Source organism: Odocoileus virginianus, chromosome 9 (assembly GCF_023699985.2).
Source record: "Odocoileus virginianus isolate 20LAN1187 ecotype Illinois chromosome 9, Ovbor_1.2, whole genome shotgun sequence".
Taxonomy (NCBI): Eukaryota; Metazoa; Chordata; class Mammalia; order Artiodactyla; family Cervidae; genus Odocoileus; species Odocoileus virginianus.
This window is the reverse complement of record NC_069682.1, coordinates 48,569,687-48,595,131: the sequence shown is the minus strand read 5'-3', so window position 1 is coordinate 48,595,131 and position 25,445 is coordinate 48,569,687. Positions and strand designations below refer to the sequence as shown.

The following is a 25,445-nucleotide window of genomic DNA, read 5'->3' as shown; positions in this document are numbered from 1 at the left end:
GGTGGTGGTAGGGAGGTTCAAGAGAAAGGGGACATAGGTGGTGATGGTTTAGTTGCTAAGTCGTGTCCAACTCTTGCGACTCCATGGACTGTAGCCTGCCAGACTCCTCTGTCAATGGCAAGAATACTGGAGTGGGTTGTCATTTCCTCTCCAGGACATAGGTATACCTATAGCTAATTCATGTTGATGTATGGCATAAACCAACACAGTGTTGTAAACCAATTATCCTTCAGTTAAAAATAATTCTTATCATGGTTTAACAAGAGCAAAGTAAAAGTTGGAATGGGGCACATAGCTTTTAAAAGGTCTAGAAATCAACAAATTCTGTTTTTATACTTTTCTCTGTTTCAAAATCAGTTTCTTAGAGAATGTCATTTTTGTGCATGCAGCTTTTGATGAAACCTTGTGATGTTATAGGTAACCCTTATTTTTTGTTTTTAAAGTAGGCTCTTGTCACAGGTATATGCTACTGTTATTGAGGCTGTTTTGGCTGCCATTGCATGTTATGCTAAAACTTCCAGTCTCATAAAGGTAATTTCAATACCACATTTCTCTTTCCTTAGTTATTTTAATGTGAAACTTCGTATCCATTTGTTTTACCTTTGGACACCTTTTAATACTTAATTTTGTGTGTGAGTTTGGGCACCAGACAAAGAGGTGCCTTTAGAGTACTAAGGTTGTGATGCCTGGGACCTGCTGTTGTCTTATGAATGACAGCTGATTAGCAGTTCTTTGTAGATATCTGATTGTGTTTAAAAAAAAAAATCAATTTATAGTATATTTTATTTAGTAGTTTAAAATGATTTCAAAAGTTAAAAAATTAAGAGAAATATATAGATTATTCTGCTATGAATTTTAGTAAAGTTAGATCAGTTTGTTTTGAGCTACATAGTTTGATTTCCTATAATTCTTCATTTTAAAAAATTAACTAAAGACTAGAAAACCTAACTTGCCTCTCCTTGATAGGCATGTATGTTCTCTTTCTCTGACCATTTTCTTTTTTGCTGTTTGTGGTTAACCTGCCATGCTGAGTTGGAGTCTATATCTGACCCAATAACAGATGAGACGAGTTGGCTTGATTCTTCCCCATTGCCAATTGGACCTCTCCTGAAGCAAATCATTTGACACTGGAAAGGTTGTGTTGTAGATACCAAAGAGACTCTAGCCTAGTCACCAGTTCCTTGCCACCTTCCCTCCTCACTGAACTTGAATCCAGTACTTGGGATTTCTCAGCCCTTGGGCTGAAAGCTTATGCAAAACAACAGGTTATTCTTTGATATCAATTCTGCACCTTTGTTTTTTAACTGATTTTTATAACTTAATTTATTTGCATGTTCTTAGCATCAGGGCAAGAAATACTGAGGGCAGTGGTCCCTCCCCAAGGGCCAGGGAGAGGGGAGGAGAAAGCATTTTTCCAGGCCTCAAAATGGCACCATTCCAGCTGATTACAGCTCACCAGATCAGGTTCCAGTGCCCACCTGCCTGAATGAAGTGTTCTCATGTGAATAGTAAGGACCTTACAGAAGCAGAAGAGATTAAGAAGAGGTGGCAAGAATGCACAGAAGAACTATACAAAAAAGATCTTAATGACCTGGACAACTATGGTGGTATGGTCACTTACCTATTGCCAGACATCCTGGAGTGTGAAGTCAAAGGGGCTGTAGGAAGCTTTAATACAAACAAAGCTAGTATAGGTGATGGAATTCCAGCTGAGCTATTTCAAATCCTAAAAGATGATGCTGTGAAAGTGCTGCACTCAATATGCCAGCAAATTTGGAAAACTCAGCAGTGGCCACGTGACTGGAAAAAGGTCAGTTTTCATTCCAGTCCCAAAGAAGGGCATTGCCAAAGAATGTTCAAACTACCATACTGTTGAGTTCATTTTGCATGCTAGTAAGATTATGCTCAAAATCCTTCAAGCCAGGCTTCAGCAGTATATGAACCAAGAACTTCCAGATGTACAAGCTGGGTTTCAAAGAGGCAGAGGAACCAGAAATCAAACTGCCAGCATTCATTGGATCATAGAGAAAGCAAGTGAATTCCAGTAAAATGTCTACTTCTGCTTCATTGACCATGCTAAAGCCTTTGACTGTGTGGATCAGAGCAGACTGGAAATTTGTAAAGAGAAAGGAATACCAGACCACCTTACCTTTCTGAGAAACATGTATGCATGTCAAAAAGCAACAGTTAGAATTGGACATGAACAACTGACTGCCTCAAAATTGGGAAAGGATTACGACAAGGATACTGTCATCCTGCTTATTTTACTTCCAAGCAGAGTACATCATGCAAAATGCTAGGCTGGATAAATCACAAGCTGGAATCAAGGTTGCTGGGAGAAAGAGCCAATAGCCTCAGATATGCAGATGATGCCACTCTAATTGCAGAAAGTAAAGAGGAACTAAAGAGCCTCTTGATGAGGGCGAAAGAAGAGAGTGAAAAAGCTGGCTTAAAACTCAACACTAAAAAACCTAAGATCACGGCATCCAGTCCCGTCACTTTATGCTAAATAGAAGGGGAAAAAGTGGAAGCAGTGACAGATTTTATTTTCTTGGGCTCCAGAATCACTGCAGATGGTGACTGCAGCCATGAAATTAAAAGATGCTTGCTGCTTGGAAGGAAAACTATGGCAGACCTAGAGAGTGTATTAAAAAGCAGAGATATCACTTTGCTGACTAAGGTCCATGTAGTCAAAGCTTTGATTTTTCCAGTAGTCCTGTACGGATGTGAAAGTTGGACCATAAAGAAGGCTGAGCACCACAGTATTGATGTTTTCAAATTGCGGTGCGGGAGAAGACTCCTTTTTTTTTTTTTTTTTGGAGAAGACTCTTTAGAGTCCCTTGGAGAGCAAGGAGATCAAACCAGTCAATCCTAAAGGAAATGAATGCTGAATATTTATTGGAAGAACTGATGCTGAGTCTCCAGTATTTTGCCCACCTGATGCAAAGAGCCCGCTCATTGGAAAAGACCTTGATGCTGGAAAAGATTGAAGGCACAAGAGAAGGGAATGGCAGAGGATGAGATGATTAGATAACATCACCAACTCAATGGACATGAATTTGAGCAATCTTCAGGAAATAGTGAAGGACAGGGGAGCCTGGCATTCTGCAATCCTGGGGTCACAAAGAGTCAGACACTGCTTAGTGACTGAACAACATGTGAACCCAGCCTGAACCAACCAGGCACCTGTTCCCCTTAACAAGATGTTTTCACTTTAATTTATTGATATATACAGAGTAGTCAGGCAAAGAGGATGGGCAGTGTTCTCCTGGCCAGATGTGAAAAGGGCCCTTTCCTCACAGCTGAATGTACTCTTTCCTGCTGTGAAAGCTAATTGTTTCTGTTTTATTACTGGTTTTTACAGGCCAAGGAGGTAGCTGAGCAGACCCTAGGATCTGGGTTAAATTCCGTTGAGTTGATGCAGTTTAAGGCAGCTCTACGGTAAGCAGTGGCCTATATTATCAATAAAAACTTTTATTTAATGTTTGTATTTTTAAAACTTTCTCCCGTGTATTTGATATTCTGTCTCCCCTTTGAGGAATGTTCTGATAAATCATTAGTATATGAAGGCGAGTCTTTCATGATCAGGGATTTATTTGAGAAGCTAAGGATGGAGGAACTGTTACAGAACTGTTTCAGGCATGCTGATTAGACTGGAATGGGAGACATATCAGTGCTAGAACAGACAGATGTGGATTCCAAGGTTAAAAAGATGAAGCTGGGGACATGAGTGGTGAGGTTTGTTAGTGGTGATGATGAGGGGCCTTGGGCACATGAAAATGGTCACTACTTAGAAAAGAGTTGTCCTAGGCCTTATCTGCCTCTCAGATGGTAGAAACCCCTGAGCCTGGCCATGTCTCAGCGTCTAGATTATCTAGGAATTTGGCTTCCTGGCAGTCTTGCCATCACACACCTGGCATGTCACAGTGGATCTCTGTGTAGTCTTTGTCCATAGCTAAACCTTCAGGAACGCAGTCCACTCAACCTTCTGTCCCATATGAGGACCGTTTGGTATAGTTTTTTGTGAAGGAGACAATAGACACCAATATTAGAAAATTTCTTTAAGAATATTTCTGGGGGTTGGAGGAGAAAGGTGGCTTCATGGTGGCTCAGAGGTGAATTAATCTGCCTGCCAGTGCAGGAGACATAGGTATGATTCTTGGTCTGGGATGATCCCACATGCTTTGGAGCAATTAAGCCTGTGTGCCACAACTACTGAGCCTTTGCTTCTAGAGCCCAAGAGCCACAATTACTGAAGCCCAGGTGCCCTAGAGCCTGTTTGCCACAACAAGAGAAGCCCCTGCAATGAGAAGCCTGCACACCAAAGCTAGAAAAAAATCCCATGAAGCAATGAAGATCCAGAACAGCCAAAAATAAAATAGCTAATAGATTAAAATACTTCTGGAGGGACTTAATGCAGGGGGCCCAGGTTCTATGCCTGGTCAAGGAACTATATTCCACATGCTGTAACAAAGATGGAAGATTTCATGTGCTGCAGCTAAGCACAGCCAAGCAAATAAATGTTTTTAAAAAATAAATAAATAACACTTCTGGGATGTGCCCTGTGATACCTCAGCTCCATGCCCCACATTTTCTTATATCTACAGCCCTAGGTAGTGAGAAGAAACATTTAGAAAACTTAAGTCAGTTAATAAGCTAACAAGAATTCTTTTGCTACAGCTCCAGGAGTGAGTGGAAATGAGCCAGAACTCTTTGGTAAAAGCTTTTTAGGCTTGCTTAAGGTTTCTTGTCCTTTTTTCTGGGTCTTGTGGCTCATGTCTCTGGCCCTAAGAGGAGAAGGCTAGAGGAAGTTTGGTCTCTTAAGGCTGTGTGCTGACCGGTACTATCTGTTCCTGGCAGACTTGAGTTTAAGGAAGCACCTTAGCTTTCCAACTGGGTGACTTGGGCAAGATAGGGAGCTCTCTGTGCCTCTGTTTCATCATACTGCTGCCCTGTAGAGTGATTGGACAAGTGAATGATAGCTGCTGTCTCAGTGAGTTCTCTTCTGTTACCATTGGCTTGGCTGACAGAGTCATTCCATTCCTCCTGTCCTCGGGACCTTGCCTAGAACACTCTGCCTTTCTAGAGCAAGCCACCTCTCAATCCCGTGGCCTCCTACATGGGGCTGGGGTTGGGGGCCGGTGTCCACCCTGGCTAGAGGAAAGAACAAGAGGAGAGCACCCAGGCAATAAGAAGAATCTTCACGAGCCAATTCTCCACTCTAGAGCTCCACTTCTCTCCACATGGTCACTCCTCTCAAACTGCATCAGATTAGCAAATTCTCCCAAGAGGAACACGGGCAGTTAGCATATGACTGACCAGTATTTGTTACAGCAAAAAAACAACCTTAGTTCAATTTAGAAACTTTCTTTTATAAAATAGGTGGTGCCAGAAGGGTTATCTGGTTATTCCTCAGTTCTGAAGTCCTGACTTGATTATACAGCAGCAATTGATTGTGGGTAGCAGTCTGGCTCTGAGCAGGGATGGCAGGTTGACTGCAAAGGTGTTGAAGAGAGGAAGAGGATCAGGAGAATATGTCAGGGCCATGGGCTGGAGGCCTGGGGCACGTAGAGCTTCTCTCAGTCTGTCGTGGGCAGTAGTCACGTAGTTCTCTCCTGCTCTGTCCAAGAGTCAAGGTAGTCCTGAGAATCTGCACAGAGGCAGGGCCATAACTGGAGTCAGACACTAGCCACATATTTGCTGATGGCATGAAACCCTAGGGCTTTTGGGACATCACATATCTCACTGGGGCTATGAGGGCCCAGCACAGGTGCATTGCAGTAGCAGGTGTTTAGAGAGCTTGCCACACAGTGGTCACAAAAGCAGACTGACTTTTGTTTTATTTTGTTTTGGGTCTACAGCTCCAAGATGGCTTTTCATATACATGCTGTGAATAATCAGGGAAGGTAAGTATGTGTTCATGGTGTGTCCTCATTTGGGGCAAGGTTTAAGAGCAAAATAAGAGAGGCTGCCGTGTAACTTCTACCATGGATGATCTTTTCACTCTTCCACACCTGGCAGTGGCATCACTCCAGGGCTGGGCTCAAAGCTGGGTGTGCTCAGCTGAGACCGCTTTATCCTGACTGCTTCCCACGGAAAGACTAGAGTAGGGTTGGGGATGGATCTGATTCCATCTTTGCATACATGCAACCCAGTGTTTTGATAAAGCTCAAAAGAGATCTAAGTGTGTGAGTTGCTTGCAAGTTGAAAAATAGAGAACATTATAAATCTAATACATGTCTTTCCTATCAATTTCCTTTTCTAGAATCGTGCCTCTGGACAGTGAAGATAGCTTACACTTTGTGAAGACGGTAAGCAGAGCTGTTAAAGGTCAATTGGCAGGGAATGGCCTCTAAAGGACATCTACAGGGGTGAGGTAGGAGTAGGTGGGAGTCTTAGGTAGCCCACTGGAGAAAGCTAGTTGTCTTCCGTACTCTTCCAGCTGCAGCAGTGGTGAACCTGTGCTTTCTGAGGATGCCGGCAGCTGTACCAGGCTCACCACATCCACATGTCTGTGTCTAGGCACCCCTAGGTGTAATCTTAGCTGGATAGGTGGCGGAGGGGCACCGGGGGATGGTAAATATCTCTTCCTGAGGTTCGGAAGGCTTCTTTGAAGTGGCTGAGATTTCTCTGACCTCACGTGGAAATGGAAGCTGAGGACAAGCCTACCTCAACACAGACCAGATTTTCACTGGCTTCTCTGTGTTCCAAGGCCTGTGTTGATGCCCTTATTTAAGAGGAGCTTGTGGAAATAAAAACAAACATTAAAAAAAAAACTCACAGGTGAAATGGGGTAGTCAGAGCAGAGCTTTCTGACCTCTCTACTGATGGGCCAGGGGAATGGGTTTAGAGATGCAGAAATTTTGGTGCCTGGGGTGGTCTTCAGCAGCCAGAGTTTCTAGACTAGCTGCTCCCAGTCACATCCGAATCCTCTGCATCCTGCCCCAGTGCATCCTGATACAAAGAAAATTGGCAAGCAGTGCATAAGAGGATGGTGGACATCCAGCCAAGATTCTGGTTGTAGTATATGTGGGTACAAGTTATACCTTATGTCCATTCTGTGGCTCCTGCCTGAACTTTAATTTTAGTGAGATTTTGATCATGGGGAACTGGGTGCACAGGTGTGGATGACTTGGAGAAAATGCATGCCCATTGCCATCATCAGTGGACAAGCAGTAGTGTTGTCTTATCTCCAGAGAGTAGTACAACATGAGTACTTTTTTAAGGTTGTGAGTAGTTTCTGTTTTTGTAATGTACCTGCTCCCTGTCTGTGTCAGCATTTTGTGTTGTTGTTCTTTTAGAACTAATTGAGACTTTTTTGTAATGTTACTAAGACTGGAAAATGAATACTTTCTGATGCTTAGGTAAATATTTGTCTCCTTGCTAGACTTTAGATTCCCTTACTTCTCTTCTTAGACTCTTAGGCAGTGCTCTGGAAGGTGTTTTTCACTGGAGTAGGTGATTAGGAGTCCAGTACTGTGTTAAGTACGCATTCAGCAGCAGCTAATGAAATAGGAAAGAAAAAATAGGATGTTGGTGCTTTCTGTCCAAATCCTGTCCTCCCTTCCAGGCAGAGATGAAGTTCTGCCTTTTCATTTAAGCCTGCCCTACTCATTTCTCTCTATAAGTACTATATTCTTAGAGTACTCGAAGGTTATACTACATAAATTAGGGAGTAATTCTATAGTGTGTCACATGTTGACTTATTTGTAGGAAAGCTCTTATCTCTCCAACTTTACATTGTAGGTTTCCTGAGAATAGGAACCATGTTTCATATTTTTTCTGTCCCCTTGCCACATATGGGAAGTACGTAGCAAGTGCCTAAAAAATACTACATATATTCTTTTTAATGTCCTCTCTCCCCTTCCTGAACACCAGAGGCCAAATAAGAAAGTGGGGATTAGGAGCTATAGGATTTGTCTTTCTAATTGATCTGGGAACCGAATTGATCATTGTCACGTAAGAGGAACCATGTAGCCCAGGATGGTTCTGTGTCCTCAGATACTCAAAATTCTTTGAAACAAATTTAAATAAATCTTGGCTCAGATGGTAAAATGTCTGCCTGCAGTGCAGGAGACCCAGGTTTGATCTCTGGGTCGGGAAGATCTTCTATAGAAGAAAATGGCAACCCACTCCAGTACTCTTGCCTGGACAATTCCATGGACGGAGGAGCTTGGTAGGCTACAGTCCATGGGGTCACAAAGAGTCAGACACAACTGAGCGACTTCACTTCGCTTCTAGTTGTTATGCCTAATAAGAGAGTTAACAAAAATATAAAGCCTGTCAGTTTTTTATGCATTTCTTTATCATGACAACATGGATGAATAAGGACTTTATGGTTTTTTTCTTCCTTTCAACTCTTCGGCCACCTTTTTTTTTTTCTTTTGGAGAATCTGTCAGTCCCTTCCGTAGGCCAGGGTCTTTTGTCTCTGCCCTAAGGGGTAGAGCAGGGTCCTACACAAGGATATCAAGGTATGAAAATGAACTCTAGTTTCAGGAGCTCTGCACCTGGTCGTTCAGCAGTGTCAGGCCAGGAGGGGCAGGAACATGGGAGGGCTTATCATGCAACTTATTTCGTATCCCTCACCAGATCTTCACAGTCATCTCAGACTCCAACTCATCTCACACTTCAACTCGGGCTTATACCATTTTCTGCATTTCCTCTGCTAGATTGTCCTCAGAATTATTTTATTTTCACTAGTTTTTAACTAAATTAGAACCTTCTTACCAGCCATTCAGGAGCTTTCTCTGAGTTGCTCCAGTTTTTTTTTTCCCTGACCTATGTAAGACTCTTATTTTTATTTGTCTTGGCCATAAAAGCTTGAACAGCTTTCTTTTAATTTTTTGGTCCTGAAAGGAGTGTTTGTGTGTTTTGACATGTAGCCAAAAATATCTGTGAAAACATGTATCTTACTTTCCAGATTTGTTCAGAACTTGAGCCCAAACCAAAGAAGGAATGCATGAGCATGTGGACATAGTAGAATGTGACAGTGGTCACAGTTAAGAAAGGCTGTTACATTGCTTTTCAGGAAGGAGAAGCAATTTGAGGGAATTTATAGAAACATAAAGATCTTCTTCTAGCCCAAGTGTGCCTCTGACCTAGGAGCAATTGCAAGGAAGCCTCGGTGATCCTGAAGTCATCTCCCAGTTTGAGATGCATTTCTAGATAACTTGAGTTTTCCTTAGAAATTCTCGAGTATTTTTTTTGCCATGTGGCTTAGTATTTTGTGGTCTATTTCTTGTGGATCTTTCCCTGGATGTTTAGGACTGACAACTGGTCTAACTCTGGTTTCTCACTTGATACAGGCTTGTATGGCCATCTATGACATTCCTGACTTGCTGGGAGGAAGGGGGTGCTTAGGATCTGTGGTGTTCTCAGAATCATTTTTGACATCTCAGATCTTGGTTAAAGAAAAAGGTAAGTGTATGTCATCTTTGGAAAGCAAAACTTGAACTTGCTTTTATATATATGTGTGTATATATATGTGTGTGTGTATGTATATATGTATATATATATATATTTGGCAAAATAAACCAGTCTAAATCAAAAGACCAGGAATAAACTGGTGAAAATACTAGAATACTTACAATAAACAAAGGGTGTATTTCCTAATTTATGAAGAGCTTTTACAAATTGATATGAAAAAAAAGCTACTCAGTAGTAAATGGGCAAAAAATATGAGCAGGCAGTTCACCAGAGTGTAAAATAAAACAAATTTTAAAGTAATATATATGTAGTTTAATGTTTATACACACACACATGTACATAGGTGACCCCTGAACACAGGTTTAAACTACACAGATTTTTTTCCATTTTTTTTTTCAATTTTTTTCAAGTATATACTACAGAACTACATATTCCATGGTTGGTTGAATTCATGGATGTGGAACCGTGGATATGGAGGGCTGACTGTAATTTTCAACTGTGTAGAAGGTCAGCACCACTAGCCCCCACATTGTTCAAGGGTCCACTGTATGTGTGTGTGTGTGTGTATGAATGTGAATATGTACAGCCTTACTGGTAGTCAGGAAAAACAATTTAAAACAATAGTTAGTGGAGAAGGAGATGGCAACCCACTCCAGTATTCTTGCCTAGAGAACCCCATGGACAAAAGGGCCTGGGGGTCTATGATCCATGGGGTCACAATTTAGTGACTACACCACAACAACCATAACAACAAACACACAATCAGGCAGATTATGATTCAGGGAAATAGTTTTTCATGAAAATGTGGCATAAAATGGAGAATGAAGAGACCTAGCAATGTGGAATGTAGAGTTTTGTAAGAAATTAAAATGCGAGTATAGAATAATAGTTGTTAATATTCAAACAAAAAAGTCCATGGCTAAAGGAAAAAAAAAAATAAAACAATAGTTAGATACAGTTTTTTTATCCATTATGGTAGCAAAAAATTCTAGAGAATGATAATATCCAGTGCTTGATGACCTTGATAATTTTTGTTTGGTTTTTTAATATAAACACCTGTACTACCTTAACAAAAATTAAAAGCATAGATTGAAAAGGCCTCTGTATTTAAATATGTATTTCTGTTTGTCTTAAAAAGAATAATCACATGAGGAAATCTTTCTCCATCCCCTCATTAGGCTCTTGTCCCTAGATGAGGAATTCATTTTCTGAAGGCATCAGACTTTGTATCCTAATAAGAGGAGCTCTCACTCTTGAGGAGGGGAAGCAGTCAGGGGCCTGCAAGGTGGGCTCTGGTGGTGGGCAGTAACCAACTTGTCTGTGGTCTTCCTGCAGATGGCACTGTTATCACAGAAACCAGCTTTATAATCCTGACAGCTGCCATACCCAGATTCTGCTCCTGGCTGGTTAGTGTCATTCATCGGGTGAAAATGGAGATAAACATGGAGAAACTGGGGAGAACGTTTAAGGAAGAGTCTCTGGTGGGATGTCTGATCCTGACCTAACCAGTGTTCAGGAATAGAAGTTTTTATCTCTGCTCTTTTTCTTTATGCAAATGAATCTAATTTCGTTAACTTGTAATCTGGGGACAATTCCAAAAGAAAGTAACTAGATTATCTGGGTCCCTGTTAAATTGTCAAGGGAAGAAATTAATATCCTCATTATACAGATGAGGAGCCTGAGGTTTAGAAATTTCCCAACCTGTCCAGGGTCACACAGGAAGTGAGAAGTAAATCATGTGCTCCCTTTTCTGTCAGAATGGTTGCTGCTGAGTTTTTTACAACCATGTCTCTACATGTGGAAAGGTCCCATCTTCATCTGTGGGACTTGGTCTGAATCTCTGTTGCCTTGGGACGCAAAGTACTAGTAATGGTCTAAGTACCTATTTCAGAATTTGTTTGTATTCTGTTTCTACAATTCTGACCTGAATAAAGACAGGCAAAAGTCATCCTCTAATGTGAACATGTTTAAATGAGAACACACTCAAAATATTTTATTATGTTCTCTTTCCTTCATCCCTAAAATTAGTTTTCTCCAAAATGAAATATAAGTGGGGGTTAACATACTCTTTCCACACATCATAGGCTCATTTAGCTGGACTTCAGGTCCCTGTGAGAGAGCCTACCATGGCCTGGTGCTCTGCGCTTGGTATCCAGCAACCAGGTCTGCCTGTCATCAGGGCCTGAGAACCCTGGATTTGACAGAGAGACTGCTCTCTTAGAAAAATGTGAACACAGGGGGAGACCTAGCAGAGTTTTTGCCCTTGAAGCAGTGAATTGAAAATCTACTTCTTTTGGACACAGGTGGAAGATATTGAAGTAAAATTGTCTGAGAAAACCCAGCAGTCAGTTCTGGTAAGCAGCCTTCTTATTCTTAATGTTATTAAGATGAAATGTAAACAATTTATAAAAACAATTTAACATATTTCATCTTACTGCTAATCTAAGTGTTCTATACCTCCTTGTCTCAATTCCTGTTTGTATTCTTCCCCTTCAGAGCAGAGCTCTAGAAATAACCATGTATGGAGTACACAAGAGGGATTCTTTGTGCCATTTAAACCTTTTGGTGTTTTTGCAAAATCTCTCAGTACTTTTAGAAGCAGTTCTCAAATTGAGACATGTAAAACTGAAGTTCAAGGCTTTAGGCCAAGGAAAAGCCACCTCTGTTACAGAGGATATAAATTTACTGTAATATGGACAAGCATTGCAGACAGCATGGTGCCTAGCCTGTGAGGAACTTAACATTCTTTTTCTCAGCATAAGTCACAGGTGCCAGTAATATGGCAAAGAGCCAAGAAGTGCCAAAAACCGGAAGAGAAATTGAGTATATCTGAGGCTGATTTAGCAGCTTTTGTAGACATACAAACCTAGACAGAACTTTTGATTCTGTGAATGTTTATGCTATAAATCACCTGCTCTTTGTGTTTGTTTTTTCAAGGGAGATGAGTGTTTCCTGGGTACTTTTATAACTAGAGGAGAAGGAGCATATCTTTATTCTAGTAATTCACAATCTTGGCCTGAAGAAGGTGAGCAGCTCTGACTTTTCAGTTTTTGACTCTGTCTGGGTCCCTCTTTCACAGGTTTTGACATGAATGTTGTAATTAATGATACATGTGATATTTGAAAAAACTTTTGAGTGTAGAAGTGTTTTCCCACAGCTTTTTTCTCTTTTGATCTGTCCATTTTCCAGATGAGGAAACTTGTGCTAGAAAGGACTGCCGCCACAACTGCACTGGTCCTCTTGTTGCTGCCTGAGGATTGCTTTCAGGATGGGCTAGAGCAGCAGCATGTCCAGAAATAGGTTCTGTTGGGCCAAAACAAAATCTGGATTAGTTTTTTACTGCTGTGTAACAAATTACCACAAATATCATAGCTTAAAACAACATGGATTTGTTATCTCACAGTTCTGTGGGTCAGAAGTCCAGGCATATTTTGCTAGATTTATGTGTAGGGTTTCATAATACTGAAGTCAAGGCATCAGCCAGGCTTATCTCTGGAGTCTCTGAGAAAGAACCTGCTTCTAGGCTCATCCAGATTGTTTGCAGAGTCCATTTCCTTCAGACTGGAGAACTAAGGGTCCTTTTTTTATTGCTGGCTATCAGCTGGAAGCAGTCTTAGCTCCTCTTTCCAGAGGTCCTTGCCCTGTGACCCTCTCCATCTCAGCAGCAAAGAACTTTTCGTCGTGTTGAATCTCTCTCACACTGCTAATCTCTCTGAACTCTTCTACCACCCAGAGAAAACTCTGCTTATAAAGGGCTCTTGTGATTAAGGGAGACCCAATCAGATAATCTCCCTTTTGTCATATGTTACACGAACACTGGAGTAACCTAAGAGGATGAAGGTCATGGGGGCTGTTTTAAATTTCTGCATACCATAGTATGCCCTCTGACCCCCACAGTTCTCACATGGAAGATATAATCACCCCTATCCAAGAGCCTGTTTCCATTTTGATAACAATTCAAAGTCTTAACTCTCACCAGCTGAAAAATCCACAATCTCATCATCAGGATTATCTAAATCAGCTGTAGGTTAGGCTCTGGCTTGTAATTCATAAAGTACAGCTCTTGAACACATTTCCTCTCCATCTATGGACCTGTGAAATTAGAGGCTCTTTTATCTGCCCTAGCCCTCCCATGTACAAGGTAGGAGTGGCATACGTTATATACATTTATATTAAAAAGGAGTCCCAGCCCAAGACAACTTTGAAATTAAGCTAGGCAAACTTCAGCTCCTGGATTAGGTTTCAAGGCCTGGGAATAGTCCTCCAAGACCCTTAGCTGTGCCCTCTGGGTTCTTTGTTCTACTTGTTAAGCTCTTGGTTCTGCCTCCTGGGTTCATGACTCTACCCTCTTGGTTTGAGACTATATCTGTGTCGTCTTTCCTCTTCATGAAGGTGGCACTTTGTAGCTTATTAGTTTTTCAGCCTGCTTCTTGCCTCTAGAATTTTGGGGGTCCAACAGTCTCCTTTCATTTTCTATTCTCTCTATCCCCTTCAGTCCAAATTGGCAGTATTTCTGCTGATTTAAAGTTCTCAAGAACTCTGTGGGTCTTGCATTGATTTCCTGGGATTCATTCCATACTCCTTTTGGTCTCCTCAAAATAACATATTCTTATGAGTCCTATTCCTTCCATGTTAGATAAGCCTTTTTTGTTCCACAAATTCCTCATCCTTTACTAAGCAGATTCTCTCTCTGGATAATTTGTTCTTCTTGAAAATATTTTCTCTAGTGGCAAGTTGCTCTCTATGTTCTCAGATCACTGGTTAAACTTCTGCTTCTTCATTGTCATAGAAGACAAAACACAAGGAGTTCTGGTTTTCGATTCACAAAATGCCACATAGCGTTCATTATCATGACTGTGCTGTGGCCCCTGCATTTCTGCCTCTCCAGATCCTGGTGCAGAAGACCAGGAAGTTAGGAACATTTGCTGAAAACAAGAGTGTGTGTGACAGTACTCCCAGCCTTGAGGCTGAATTGCATAATGTTTTAAAATCAGCTTGTAGACACAACACAGAGACAGTTATACTCCGTCATAGTTGAGCCAGTTATAATATTTAGCAAGGATATTTGCCAAAATTAGTTTGCACCTTCTTAGCAAAGGGCCTTGTTAAAAAAATAATCTTACACTGTATTGAGTTATCCAGCAAGATTCAGTCTATCCTGAGGTCTCTGTTGTTGTTCATTCACTAAATCATGTCCGACTCTTTGCCACCCCATGGCTACAGCACGCCAGGCTCCCCTGTCCTCTACTGTCTCCTGGAGTTTGCTCAAATTTATGTCCACTGAGTCAGTGATACTATCTCTTCCTCTGCCACCCTCTTCTTTTACCTTCAGTCTTTCCCAGCATCAGGGTCTTTTCCAATGAGTCGGCTTTTTGCATCAAGTAGACAAAAGTATTGCAGGTTCAATTTCAGCATCAGTCTTTCCACTGAACATTCAGGGTGAATTTTCTTTAGGATTGACTGGTTTGATCTCCTTGTAGTCCAAGGGACTCTGAAGAGTCTTCCTCAGCACCACTATTCAAAAGCATCAATTCTTCGGTACTCAGCCTTCTTTATTGGAGAAGGGAATGGCAGTCCATTCCAGTATTCTTGCTTGGAGAATCCCATAGACAGAGGAGCCTGGCAGGCTACAGTCCATGGGGTCACAAAGAGTCAGACACGACTGAGTGACTAAGCAGCAGCAGCAGCCTTCTTTAGGTCCAGCTCTCACCTCCATACATGACTAATGGAAAAACCATAGCTTTGACTACACAGGACTTTTGTTGTCTTAGAACTGATTTCCAGTTGATTCTGAAGAATGAACATGCCAGCAGCCCAGACGAGTGCCTTTTCTCAGGCTCTGAACCCTTGGGACTGAAGAAAATTAAATCAGGAGGAAGTCACATGCTCACTTACAAGTAATTTAAAAATGGCAGAGTAGAAGGACATGTGCTCATCTTCTGTGAGAACTCCAAAATTGCAACTCACTGCTGAACTACCGTCAACAGGAAGATGTTGGATACCACCAAAAAAAGATAACACATGTCAAAGGGCAAAGGAGAAGATACAACAAGATGGTAGGAGGGGCGAAGTGGCATTTAGAATCAAACCCAATACCTTCCAGAGACACTCGGAGGGCTCAAACAAAACTGTGTGTGCACCAGGACCCAGAGGCCCCACAGAGACTGAGCCAGACCTGCCTTTCAGTGTTTGAGTGTCTCCTGCCGAGGCATGGGTCAGCAGTGGCCTGCCTGCCACAGGGACAGTGACTCTGGCTGCAGCAGACCTGGGACACGTGGTATGTGGCCTAAGCCCTCTTAGAGGAGGTTACCATTAGCCCCACCATAGAGCCACTGAGCAGACGACCCACAAACTGTAGTACTATTATACCAAAGAAATTCTCGCAGTGTTAAAAAAGTTCTAGGACCCACAACGGATATCGAAACCTGGGGATCTGACAAAGGAACTGAGAACCTCCAGGGAATTTGACTTTGGAGGCCAGTGGGATTTAATTACAGAACTTCCACAGGACTGGGGAAACAGACTTGTGGAGGGCACACACAAAACCGTGTGTGCACCAGGACCCAGGAGAAAAGAGCAGTGTCCCCACAAGAGACTGAGCCAGACTTGCCTGTGAGTGTCCAGGAGTCTCTGGTGGAGGCGTGGGTTAACAGTGGCCTGCTGGGGGTCAGGGGCACTGAATACAACAGTGCCCGCAAAAGTCTTTTTGAAGGAGGTCGCCATTATTGACATTACCCCTACCATAGTTTGGCCTCAACCAAACAAGGAGGGAACACAGCCCCACTAATCAATAGAAAATTGGATTAAAGGTTTGTTGAGCATGGCCCCACCCATCAGAACAAGACACAGATTCCCCCACAGTTAGTCTCTCCATTCAGGAGCTTTCCACTAGCCTCTTATCCTTATCCATTAGAGGGCAGACCAGAATGAAAACCACAGTTATACAAAACTAACCAAACTGATCACATGAATTACAGCCTTGTCTAACTCAATGAAACTGTGAGCCATTGCCATGTAGGGCCACCCAAGATGGATGGGTCATGGTGGAGAGTTCTGACAAAACTCTCTAGTGTTCCACTGGAGAAGGGAATGGCAAACCACTTCAGTGTTCTTGCCTTGAGGACCCCATGAACAGTATGAAAAGGCAAAAAGATAGGACACTGAAAAACGAGCTCCCCAGATCAGTAGGTGCCCAATATGCTACTGGAGAAGATTGGAGAAATAACAAGAAAGAATGAAGAGATGGAGCCAAAGTGAAAACAGTGCCCAGTTGTCGATGTGACTGGTGATGGAAGTCAAGTCCAATGCTGTAAAGAAGAATATTGCATAGGAACCTGGTATGTTAGGTCCACAAATCAAGGTAAATTGTGTGGATCACTAAAAAACTGTGGAAAATTCTTCAAGAGATGGGAATACCAGGCCAACTTACCTGCCTCCTGAAAAATCTGTTTGTAGGTGAGGAAGCAACTGTTAGAACTGGACGTGGAATAACAGACTGGTTCCAAATTGGGAAAGGAGTACGTCAAGCCTGTATATCGTCACCTTGCTTTTGTAACTTATATGCTGAGTATTATCATGCAAAATGTCAGGCTGGATGAAGCACAACTGGAATCAAGATTGCCAGAAGAAATATTAATAACCTCAGATAGGCAAATGACACCATCCTTATGGCAGAAATCGAAGAGGAACTAAATAGCTTCTTGATGAAAGTGAAACAGGAGAATGAAAAAGCTGACTTAAAACTCAACATGCAGAAAAACTAAGATCATGGCATCTAGTCCCATCACTTCATGGCAAATAGATGGGGAAACAATGGAAACAGTGAGAGACTTTATTTTCTTGGGCTTCAAAATCACTAAGGATGATGACTGCAGCCGTGAAATTAAAAGATGCTTGCTCCTTGGAAGAGAAGCTATGACCAACCTAGACAGTATATTAAAAAGCAGAAATATCACTTTACCAATCAAGATCCGTATAATCAAAGGTATGGTTTTTCCAGCAGTTATGTGCATATGTGATATTTGGACTGTAAAGAAGGCTGAGCGCCAAAGAATTGATGATTTTTAACTGTGGCGTTGGAGAAGACGCTGAGTCCCTTGGACAGCAAACAGATCAAATTAGTCAATCCTAAAGAAAATCAACGCTTAATAGTCATTGGAAGAACTGATGTGCAAGTTGATGAAGCTCCAATTCTTTTTTTTTTTGAAGCTCCAATTCTTTGGCCACTTGATGTGAAGAGCTGACTCATTGGAAAAGACCTTGATGCTGGGAAAGATTGAGGGCAGGAGGAGAAGGGGGTGACAGAGGATAAGATATTTGGATGGCATCACTGACTCAATGGACATGAATTTGAGCAAACTCCTGGAAATAGTGCAGAACAGGGAAGCCTGGCATGCTGTAGTACATGGGGGAGCAAAGAGTCAAAATGACTTAGCGACTGAACAATAGCAACAGCTGGGTTTGTCATAGCTTTCCTTCCAAGGAACAAGCATCTACACAAGAATAAAGCACACAAACCAGAAATTTCTCAAACCTTGTTAGTCACATACCTGAGAGCTTAGATTTCACACTTCCTTAGTTTCTAAGGAAAATATAGTTTGAATTCGGAGATGGTTTTCTGAGGTCAGAAGTTTCAGTAGGAGCAGAGACTTTAAGTAGACGTACCCTCTGTATGGCAGAAAGTGAAGAGGAACTAAAGAGCCTCTTGGTGAAAGTGAAAGAGGAGACTGAAAATGTTGGCTTAAAGCTCAACATTCAGAAAACTAGGATCATGGCATCTGGTCCCATCACCTCATGGGAAATAGATGGGGAAACAGTGGAAGCAGTGTCAGACTTTATTTTTTTGGTCTCCAAAATCACTGCAGATGGTGATTGCAGCCATGAAATTAAAACACGCTTACTCCTTGGAAGGAATGTTATGACCAACCTAGATAGCATATTAAAAAGCAGAGACATTACTTTGTCAAGAAAGGTCCGTCTAGTCAAGGCTATGGTTTTTCCAGTGCTCATGTATGGATGTGAGAGTTGGACTGTGAACAAAGCTGAGTGCCGAAAAATTAATGCTTTTGAGCTGTGGTGTTGGGAGAAGACTCTTGAGAGTCCCTTTGACTGCAAGGTGATCCAACCAGTCCATCCTAAAGGAGATCAGTCCTGAATAATCATTGGAAGGACTAATGCTGAAACTGAAACTCCGGTACTTTGGCCACCTCACGCGAAGAGTTGACTCATTGGAAAAGACCCTGATGCAGGGAGGGATTAGGGGCAGGAGGAGAAGAGGACAACAGAGGATGAGATGGCTGGATGGCATCACCGGCTGGATGGCATCACCGACTCGATGGCATCACCGACTCGATGGACATGAGTTTGAGTGGACTCTGGGAGTTGGTGATGGACAGGGAGGCCTGGTGTGCTGTGATTCATGGGGTCACAAAGAGTCGAACACAACTGAGTGACTGAACTGACCGATCCTCTGTCTGTGTGTTAAGCATTTTACCATTTTAGAGCTCAGGTCAGTTTTATAGGACTTGAAGTTTATAACTCTTTGGGGCTCTCGTAAGGCAAGTAACACATACAAATAGGTCTCTTCTCTGGGCCTTGGAAGGGGGCTTAAGCAGGTGACGGGTCCTGAAGTTTATATATCATTTGGATATTAAATGAAGACATTTAAAAAGCTCACCATTATGCTTATTTTGATTGATCTTCATATCCTGAGCCCCGTAGAAGGTGAAAAAGTAGTCTGAGGTTATAGTACAAGTTAGTGATAGCATCTGGAGGGTGGTCCAGGCCTCTTGATTTCCAATCTAGGGAAGGCCCAGTGAAAAAGAATAGTACTTCCTTTACCTTGAAATGTTTCCAGCTCTGTTTAAATTTTTTCTTCCCCAGTTAGTGACTTCTGCTATCACAAGGCTTTTTGTTGTGCAGCTTTCTGTTCATTCATTTCCTTTATATGCCCTTCTCTTCTCCACCCTACTGACCTTGGTCAGGCTGGCTGCCAAATACCTAATCCTCAGGAGCCTGCTTTATTTATTTGTTTATTAAATGATGACCTTATCAAGGGTCATTTTTAAGAACATAATTGTATTATTTTTGGCTGTGCTGGATATTCCTTGCTGCACAGGCTTTTCTCTAGTTGTGGTGAGTGGGGGCTAATCTCTAGTTGCAGTGTTCAAGCTTCTCGTTATGGTGGCTTCACTTGTTGTGGAGCACAGGCTCTAGGCCACCTAGGCTTCAGTAATTGCAGAAAGTGGGCTCAGTAGTTGCAACTCATGGCCTCTAGAGCACAGGCTTAGTAGTCGTAGCGCACTGGCTTAGTTGCCCTGCAGCATGTGGGATCTTCCCAGACCAGGGATCGAACTTGTGTCTCCTGCATTGGCAGGCAGCTTCTTTACCACTGAGCTCCTGGGAATCCCAGGAGCCTGCTTTAGAGTTTACCACATATGCCTATATCCCTAAACAATGTCTTATTTTTTAATTAAATACAAATTAGAATCATACTCTATCATGTTCTTCTGGGACTTGCCTTTTTTACTCAGTATTCTGATCCTCAGATTCATCCAGATTGTTTTGTGTAGTCATATAGTTGATTCATTTTCATGATTCCATAGGATTGCTTTGTGTGAAGATATGTTGTTTACCCTTTTGACTTTTGAAGGATATTTGGGTTCTAAATAGTTTTTTGCTGTAGCAGACAGTGCTGTTATAAGCATTCTTATATATGTCCCTTAGTGTACCTGGCACTAGGACAGTGCCTTGCAACACATCTTTCTTGCTGTATCTAAAGACATAATTGTCATCTATTTTATCTCAGTCCTCTGACTTCCCTGCTACATTTCTGGCTGGTTGTACCAACCAGCATTGAGATCTCTGGTATGTTGGTCCTCCCTTAATGTTTGCCACTGTGATTGCTTCAAGTTTTGATATCTCCTTGTGTGTAATTTTCTGTGCTTTGCCCCCAAATAAAGTCAGCCACTCTGACAAGCCTGCCCCACTCCCTCATAAGACTTTTGCACCATGGAGCTGGAAGAGAGGTAATGTGAATAGCCTCAAGCTAAAATACTCCAATTTCCACCATTCTTACCAAGTTTCAGTAGAATTCCTTAAATGCATCTGTTTTGTTGTATAACTTTGGTCTGTTACCAGAGTCCTTAACTTTTTGTTTTTGACAGTCAGTCCAGTATTATGGCTGTTTCCTGGGGAGAGAATTTTCCAGACTCCTTACAGCCATTTCAGAAGTTCCAACCCTCAGGACTTCTGAAAAGATATTTTCACTTGGTAAAGAACTATAGGTTGACCATTCCTTTCTGGGCTTTACAGATGTTGCTCTACTAAACTGTCTTCTTGCTTACATTATTTCTGAGCAGAAATCTACTGTCATTCTTATCTTTGTTCCTTTCTATACAAGGTATCTTTTAACTCCAGCTGCTTTGAAGATTTTCTTTCTTTTTATCATAAATATTAAGTGGTTTGATCTTTATGTGACTGCTGTGGTTTGTTGCTTATCCTTGGGATTTATTTAGCTTCTTGAATCAATGGATTTAGAGTTTTCCTCACACTTGAAAATTTTTTGCTCATAATTTCTTCAATTTTTTCCCTTTCCTGCAAGGATTCCAATTACAATACAATTGGCTGCCTAAAGTTGTCTCACCACTCCCTGATTCTCTGTACAATTACTTTTAGTCTTTTTTTCTCTTTGTATTTTATTTTGCATATTTTCTACATATTTTGATTTACTAGTCTTTTGTTCTGCATTGTTGTTATGAGTTTGTTAAATTATCATTTGTTAAATGGAACACAGGGTGCTGGTTGGTGAGCCAGGTGCAACAAAAGACCACTAAAGAAACTGAAATAGAGAAGCATGTTATTCACAAATCTAGGAGGAAGTACATGGGATGTGCTGATGGGTCACACAGACAAGCAGGGAAGAGGGAACAAGGCAAGGTTAAGGCTAGACCTGAGGTATGTGCCTTTATTAAAGTCTGTGGGTGGAGTGCTTTGAGTTTCCCAGGCTAAGGCCAAACTGGCCCATTGAAACCAAAGAGAGTTTTGGTAAGCTCCAAGAGGGGATGGAGTCAATTGACTATATAAGGGGCACACAAGGGAAAGACACTAAAGATTCAGGGAAGACTTTTGGTGACAAGGGCTGCTGGGAAAGTCTTATTAGGAACTCACACTTGCTTGTGACTCTGCAGGCTGTTGTGTAGGACATGTGCTTGCTTGAAGACCCTATAGTGTCAGTTTAAGGCCTGTGCAGGCCACTTGGCCATACTAAATGAAATCTGAGGCAACAGTACCACGGAATAGCTAACCTCTCAACAGTTGTCTCATGTCATTAGTCTCACTCAGTGTTTTTTTTTTTTTCCTTCTCAGGAAATGTATTTTTCATCTCTAGAAGTTCTATTTAGATCCTTTTTACATCTTTCATGTCTCAAGTTAGCATAGTTTTGTCTTTTCTCTAGCCTTGAACTTATGTGATACAATTATAATAATTGTTATATTTCTCTTCTAGTCTTATCACCTCAGCCTTTCTTTTTAAGCTTTGTCAGGCAGAAGGCAGAGCAGCATTTAGTTTAGAACTAATTTTACCCCAGTTCTGAGGCAGAATCGTTCTGATAACTCTAGCTGTCATCTCTATAAAGTATGAGGTTTTCCACTGTGGCTGGTAGGAATGGGCAGAACAGTGCAAGGTATGAATTGATATTCATTATTTTATATGGGAATATCCATTTTTTCCTAGCATCATTTGTTGAAAAGACTCCTTTTACTTTAAATTGTCTTTGTACCTTTGTTGAATGTCAGTTGACTATATATCTACTATCTTCTTACAAGCCTCAGTGAATGGTTGACACTCAGGCAGCACTTTCATTATTCCTGTAGCAATTTACAGATTCGGAGTATTTTTTCCATCAGACAGATTATTTAGCAGTGAGGAGCAGAGATGCTAATACCATTGATGCATAAAGTCTGAGAATTCTGGTGACCAAGCCTTCACCTTCCTGTGTTGGGAAGGCCCAGACAGTGGCCATCTGTTTCATTGTGTACCCTCTCATGTATTCCCTTGGGCCCATATGAAGCTGTTGAAGGACACTTTAAAAGAAACTTCTCTATAGTACTGACCATGAATGAATTACACAGCATATACCTACAACATATAAAATACCCATAGTTGCATGTTACCTGTGGTGTGGATGACTCTCAGAAACAGGATGTTGAAAGAAGTAAGCAAGTCACAGAATAAATGTGTATTAAGATTCCATCCATATGAAAGTAAAACAGATAAGACTAAGTCATGTAGTTTATAGATACATTGAAGTATGGTAAAACTGTATAGAATTTGGGTTATTGGTTTCCTCTAGGTGGAAGAATGTGTTTGAGGAAGAACACTCAGGAGGCTTCAAAGGCACTAGGAATACTTGATTTCTTAGGCTGAGTGGTGCAATCTAGACATCAAGGGTTGTTGTTGTTGTTTGATTTTTTTCTTTAAACTATATGTGTTACTTCACATACTGTCATACATACAGAATGAAGAGTATGCAGCCATTGCATCATATTTTCCCAGCAGTGATAATGTTCCCTATTTATACAAGCTAGACCATTGGAGGATTTTTATTTGTACAGCCTGTTGTCCGAAGGAGAAAAAGCCAAATTTTTTTCATTAACACTTGGTGTCTTATTTTTCCCTGAGGGCTCATTCCTCTCCTGTTAGACTTCTGGGGATGTAGAAGTCGGTCAAAGACAGAGCCCTGATGTAGTCCCCTTGCTCCTTGGGTACTGAGTGTGAACTTCCTCTTAACCTTGAGTTTTCAGACTTACAGAATAGAGAAGGAATGACAGAACCCGTCAAGCAAGGCACCAATGACTGGATAAGAAGACAGGGAGATGGCCTTAGGATTTGGCTCCCCCAGTCACTGATAAGCCCCTGCAAGGCATGTCCCATCAGACCACAGTTTGACAGTCATGAGTCCAGAACAGATACCTAAAGTATTACTGCTTCAAGTGGATTGGGATCTGAGAGACCAGGGCACTGGCACTGGACCACCCAGTGATGAACTTCAGTTATCTCACATGTTTCTATTCCCAGAGCAAAGCTAATGGGTAGCTGCGACATCAGATGGTCTCTGCACCGGTACTATAATCAGCTCTTGTGTACTGAGTCCTTGCCCTGGGTCAGGCCCCATAGTGAGTGCTTTTCCATACTGCCTTGTGAATTTCTCCCTTCCTCTTTTCCATTTTATTTTGAGGCTTCAGAATCTAGAGGGAGAAAAAGTGCTAGAGATGACCTTCCTGAACCACCTCTTTTCCCATCTTCCCAGTGACTACGTGGAATATGCCAACTTTCAGATCTGTGCTCTTTTCTGGAAGCTTTGGAGTGATTTTGAGGTTTGTCCAGGAGGTCTTTAAGTGGTACTTGTTCCTAAGAAGCTTCACATTAGAGATACATAGGTAGACAGTGAGCCCAGGACATGGGAGAGCCAAGATACTAAGCAGTAGATAGGGAACAGTTTCTACCTGATTACACCTGTTGATCCCTCTTTTCTCTGTAAACAGTAGGTAAAGCCATCTTATGGCTGGAGTTTATGAAGTTGTGGTGTTAGGAGGAGAGTGCTGAGGGTTTTGGCCATGCCCTGGAGGAATTGGTGGACAGAGGTAGCAATGGTGGGACTGCCAGGCAGCACTTGAGGGCTTTTTGAGATTGAGGAAGCAGAGAAGGTACCTCATCCAGTTAGCAACAGATGGGCTGTGGAGAGAGCAAAGGTGAAGGAAAAATGTAAGAGAACTAAAGTGGCCAGCATGGTACAGTGTCTTGGCATCAGACAAACCTGTGTTCTGTTCTTATCTCCACTAATAAGTAGTTCTATGACTTTGGGGAAGATCTCTCTAAACTTTGAGTTTCCCCATCAATTCTCTAAGAATACTATTACCTCCCAATAGTAGTTGCAAAGATGGAAAACTATAATGTGTATGACATGCTATGAGTAAAATCTACTCCCATCCCTGTCCCTGTGGATCAGCCCTGGGTATAGGTGAGAGGAAAGTCAGAAATTTTTGAGCAGTAAGAGAAAATGAGGGAACCAAATGCTTTGAAGGCTCAGTGACATCACAGAATGAGGTTTGGGGAGTGAGATAGTTAAAAGGATGATGCCATACTGTAGTCAGAGATTAGGTTCTGGAGCTGAAGATATCAGAAGTTAAGACATTCTGGGTGCTGCTTTACTGCTGTGGAGCTGGGATTGAGGAGCCGCAAGGCCAGATCTCTGAGAGGGAAAAGGAGTATTGGCTTCGGAAAAGAACACTGTGAGCACATTCAGAAGCTATTTAAAGTGTTGTGGCATAATTAAGAGGACAGTAGATGTGAGCAGTGAAGGAAAGGAGTGGCTTGAGTCTCTAAGGGAGTGAAAGTATTGTGCCAGAGGGGAAGGGAATGATTTGGGAACTGCAGTGACAAACCTTGGTTTGAGTACAGGATGAGGCGGGGGCATGAGGAACCTCCACTCAGGAGAGCCATAGGGCAAGATTGTGTGTAGGTGAGGCTAGGTTTTACTTGCTAGTGGTGGGAACCTTACTGGACTTGAACCATTGAGTGCTTTGAACTGGGCTGGCTGGTAAGAATGGCATTAGTTCCCTCTGACTAGTCATCTAGTTTTTCAGTTGATATTCAGATTTCAAAGCTTCCTCTTGTACCTAAAAACTGCCTCCACCTCTTGCATTCCTCCCCACACCTCATTAATACATACACACAAGCACAGATACTCAGTAGGCCCCTCTGTGCCTCCTGAAACCCCACCTCCTCAGGAAACCTTCAAAACTTGGCCTTTGCTCTTCATATCATTATAGCCTTCCAAAGCTTTGGGGCTAACTTTTTAGAACTACAGCTCAAGGAATCAATCCCTTTTCTTAGTCTCATGTCCTCTGCTTGGAAAAACGTGAAAAAGTGAAGTCATTCAGTTGTATTCAATTCTCTGCAACCCCATGCACTATAGCCTACCAGTCTTCTCCATCCATGGGGTTTTCCAGGCAAAGA

General features: G+C 41.9%; 1 protein-coding gene across 3 annotated transcripts in view; it reads left to right on the top strand.

Annotated features, from left to right (window-relative positions):
* Positions 1 to 25,445, top strand: part of DNAAF9 (dynein axonemal assembly factor 9) — a 177,668-nt gene that overhangs the window by 94,214 nt on the left and 58,009 nt on the right. For 2 of the 3 annotated variants that reach the window (XM_070472353.1, XM_020882893.2), the window contains 8 exons: positions 444 to 531; positions 3,365 to 3,441; positions 5,862 to 5,906; positions 6,266 to 6,311; positions 9,307 to 9,418; positions 10,763 to 10,833; positions 11,731 to 11,781; positions 12,365 to 12,452. In XM_070472353.1, the coding sequence (XP_070328454.1) occupies positions 444 to 531; positions 3,365 to 3,441; positions 5,862 to 5,906; positions 6,266 to 6,311; positions 9,307 to 9,418; positions 10,763 to 10,833; positions 11,731 to 11,781; positions 12,365 to 12,452 (578 nt within the window). The remainder of the gene's footprint in view (positions 1 to 443; positions 532 to 3,364; positions 3,442 to 5,861; positions 5,907 to 6,265; positions 6,312 to 9,306; positions 9,419 to 10,762; positions 10,834 to 11,730; positions 11,782 to 12,364; positions 12,453 to 25,445) is intronic. The other variant, XM_020882894.2, reaches the window with a different exon arrangement.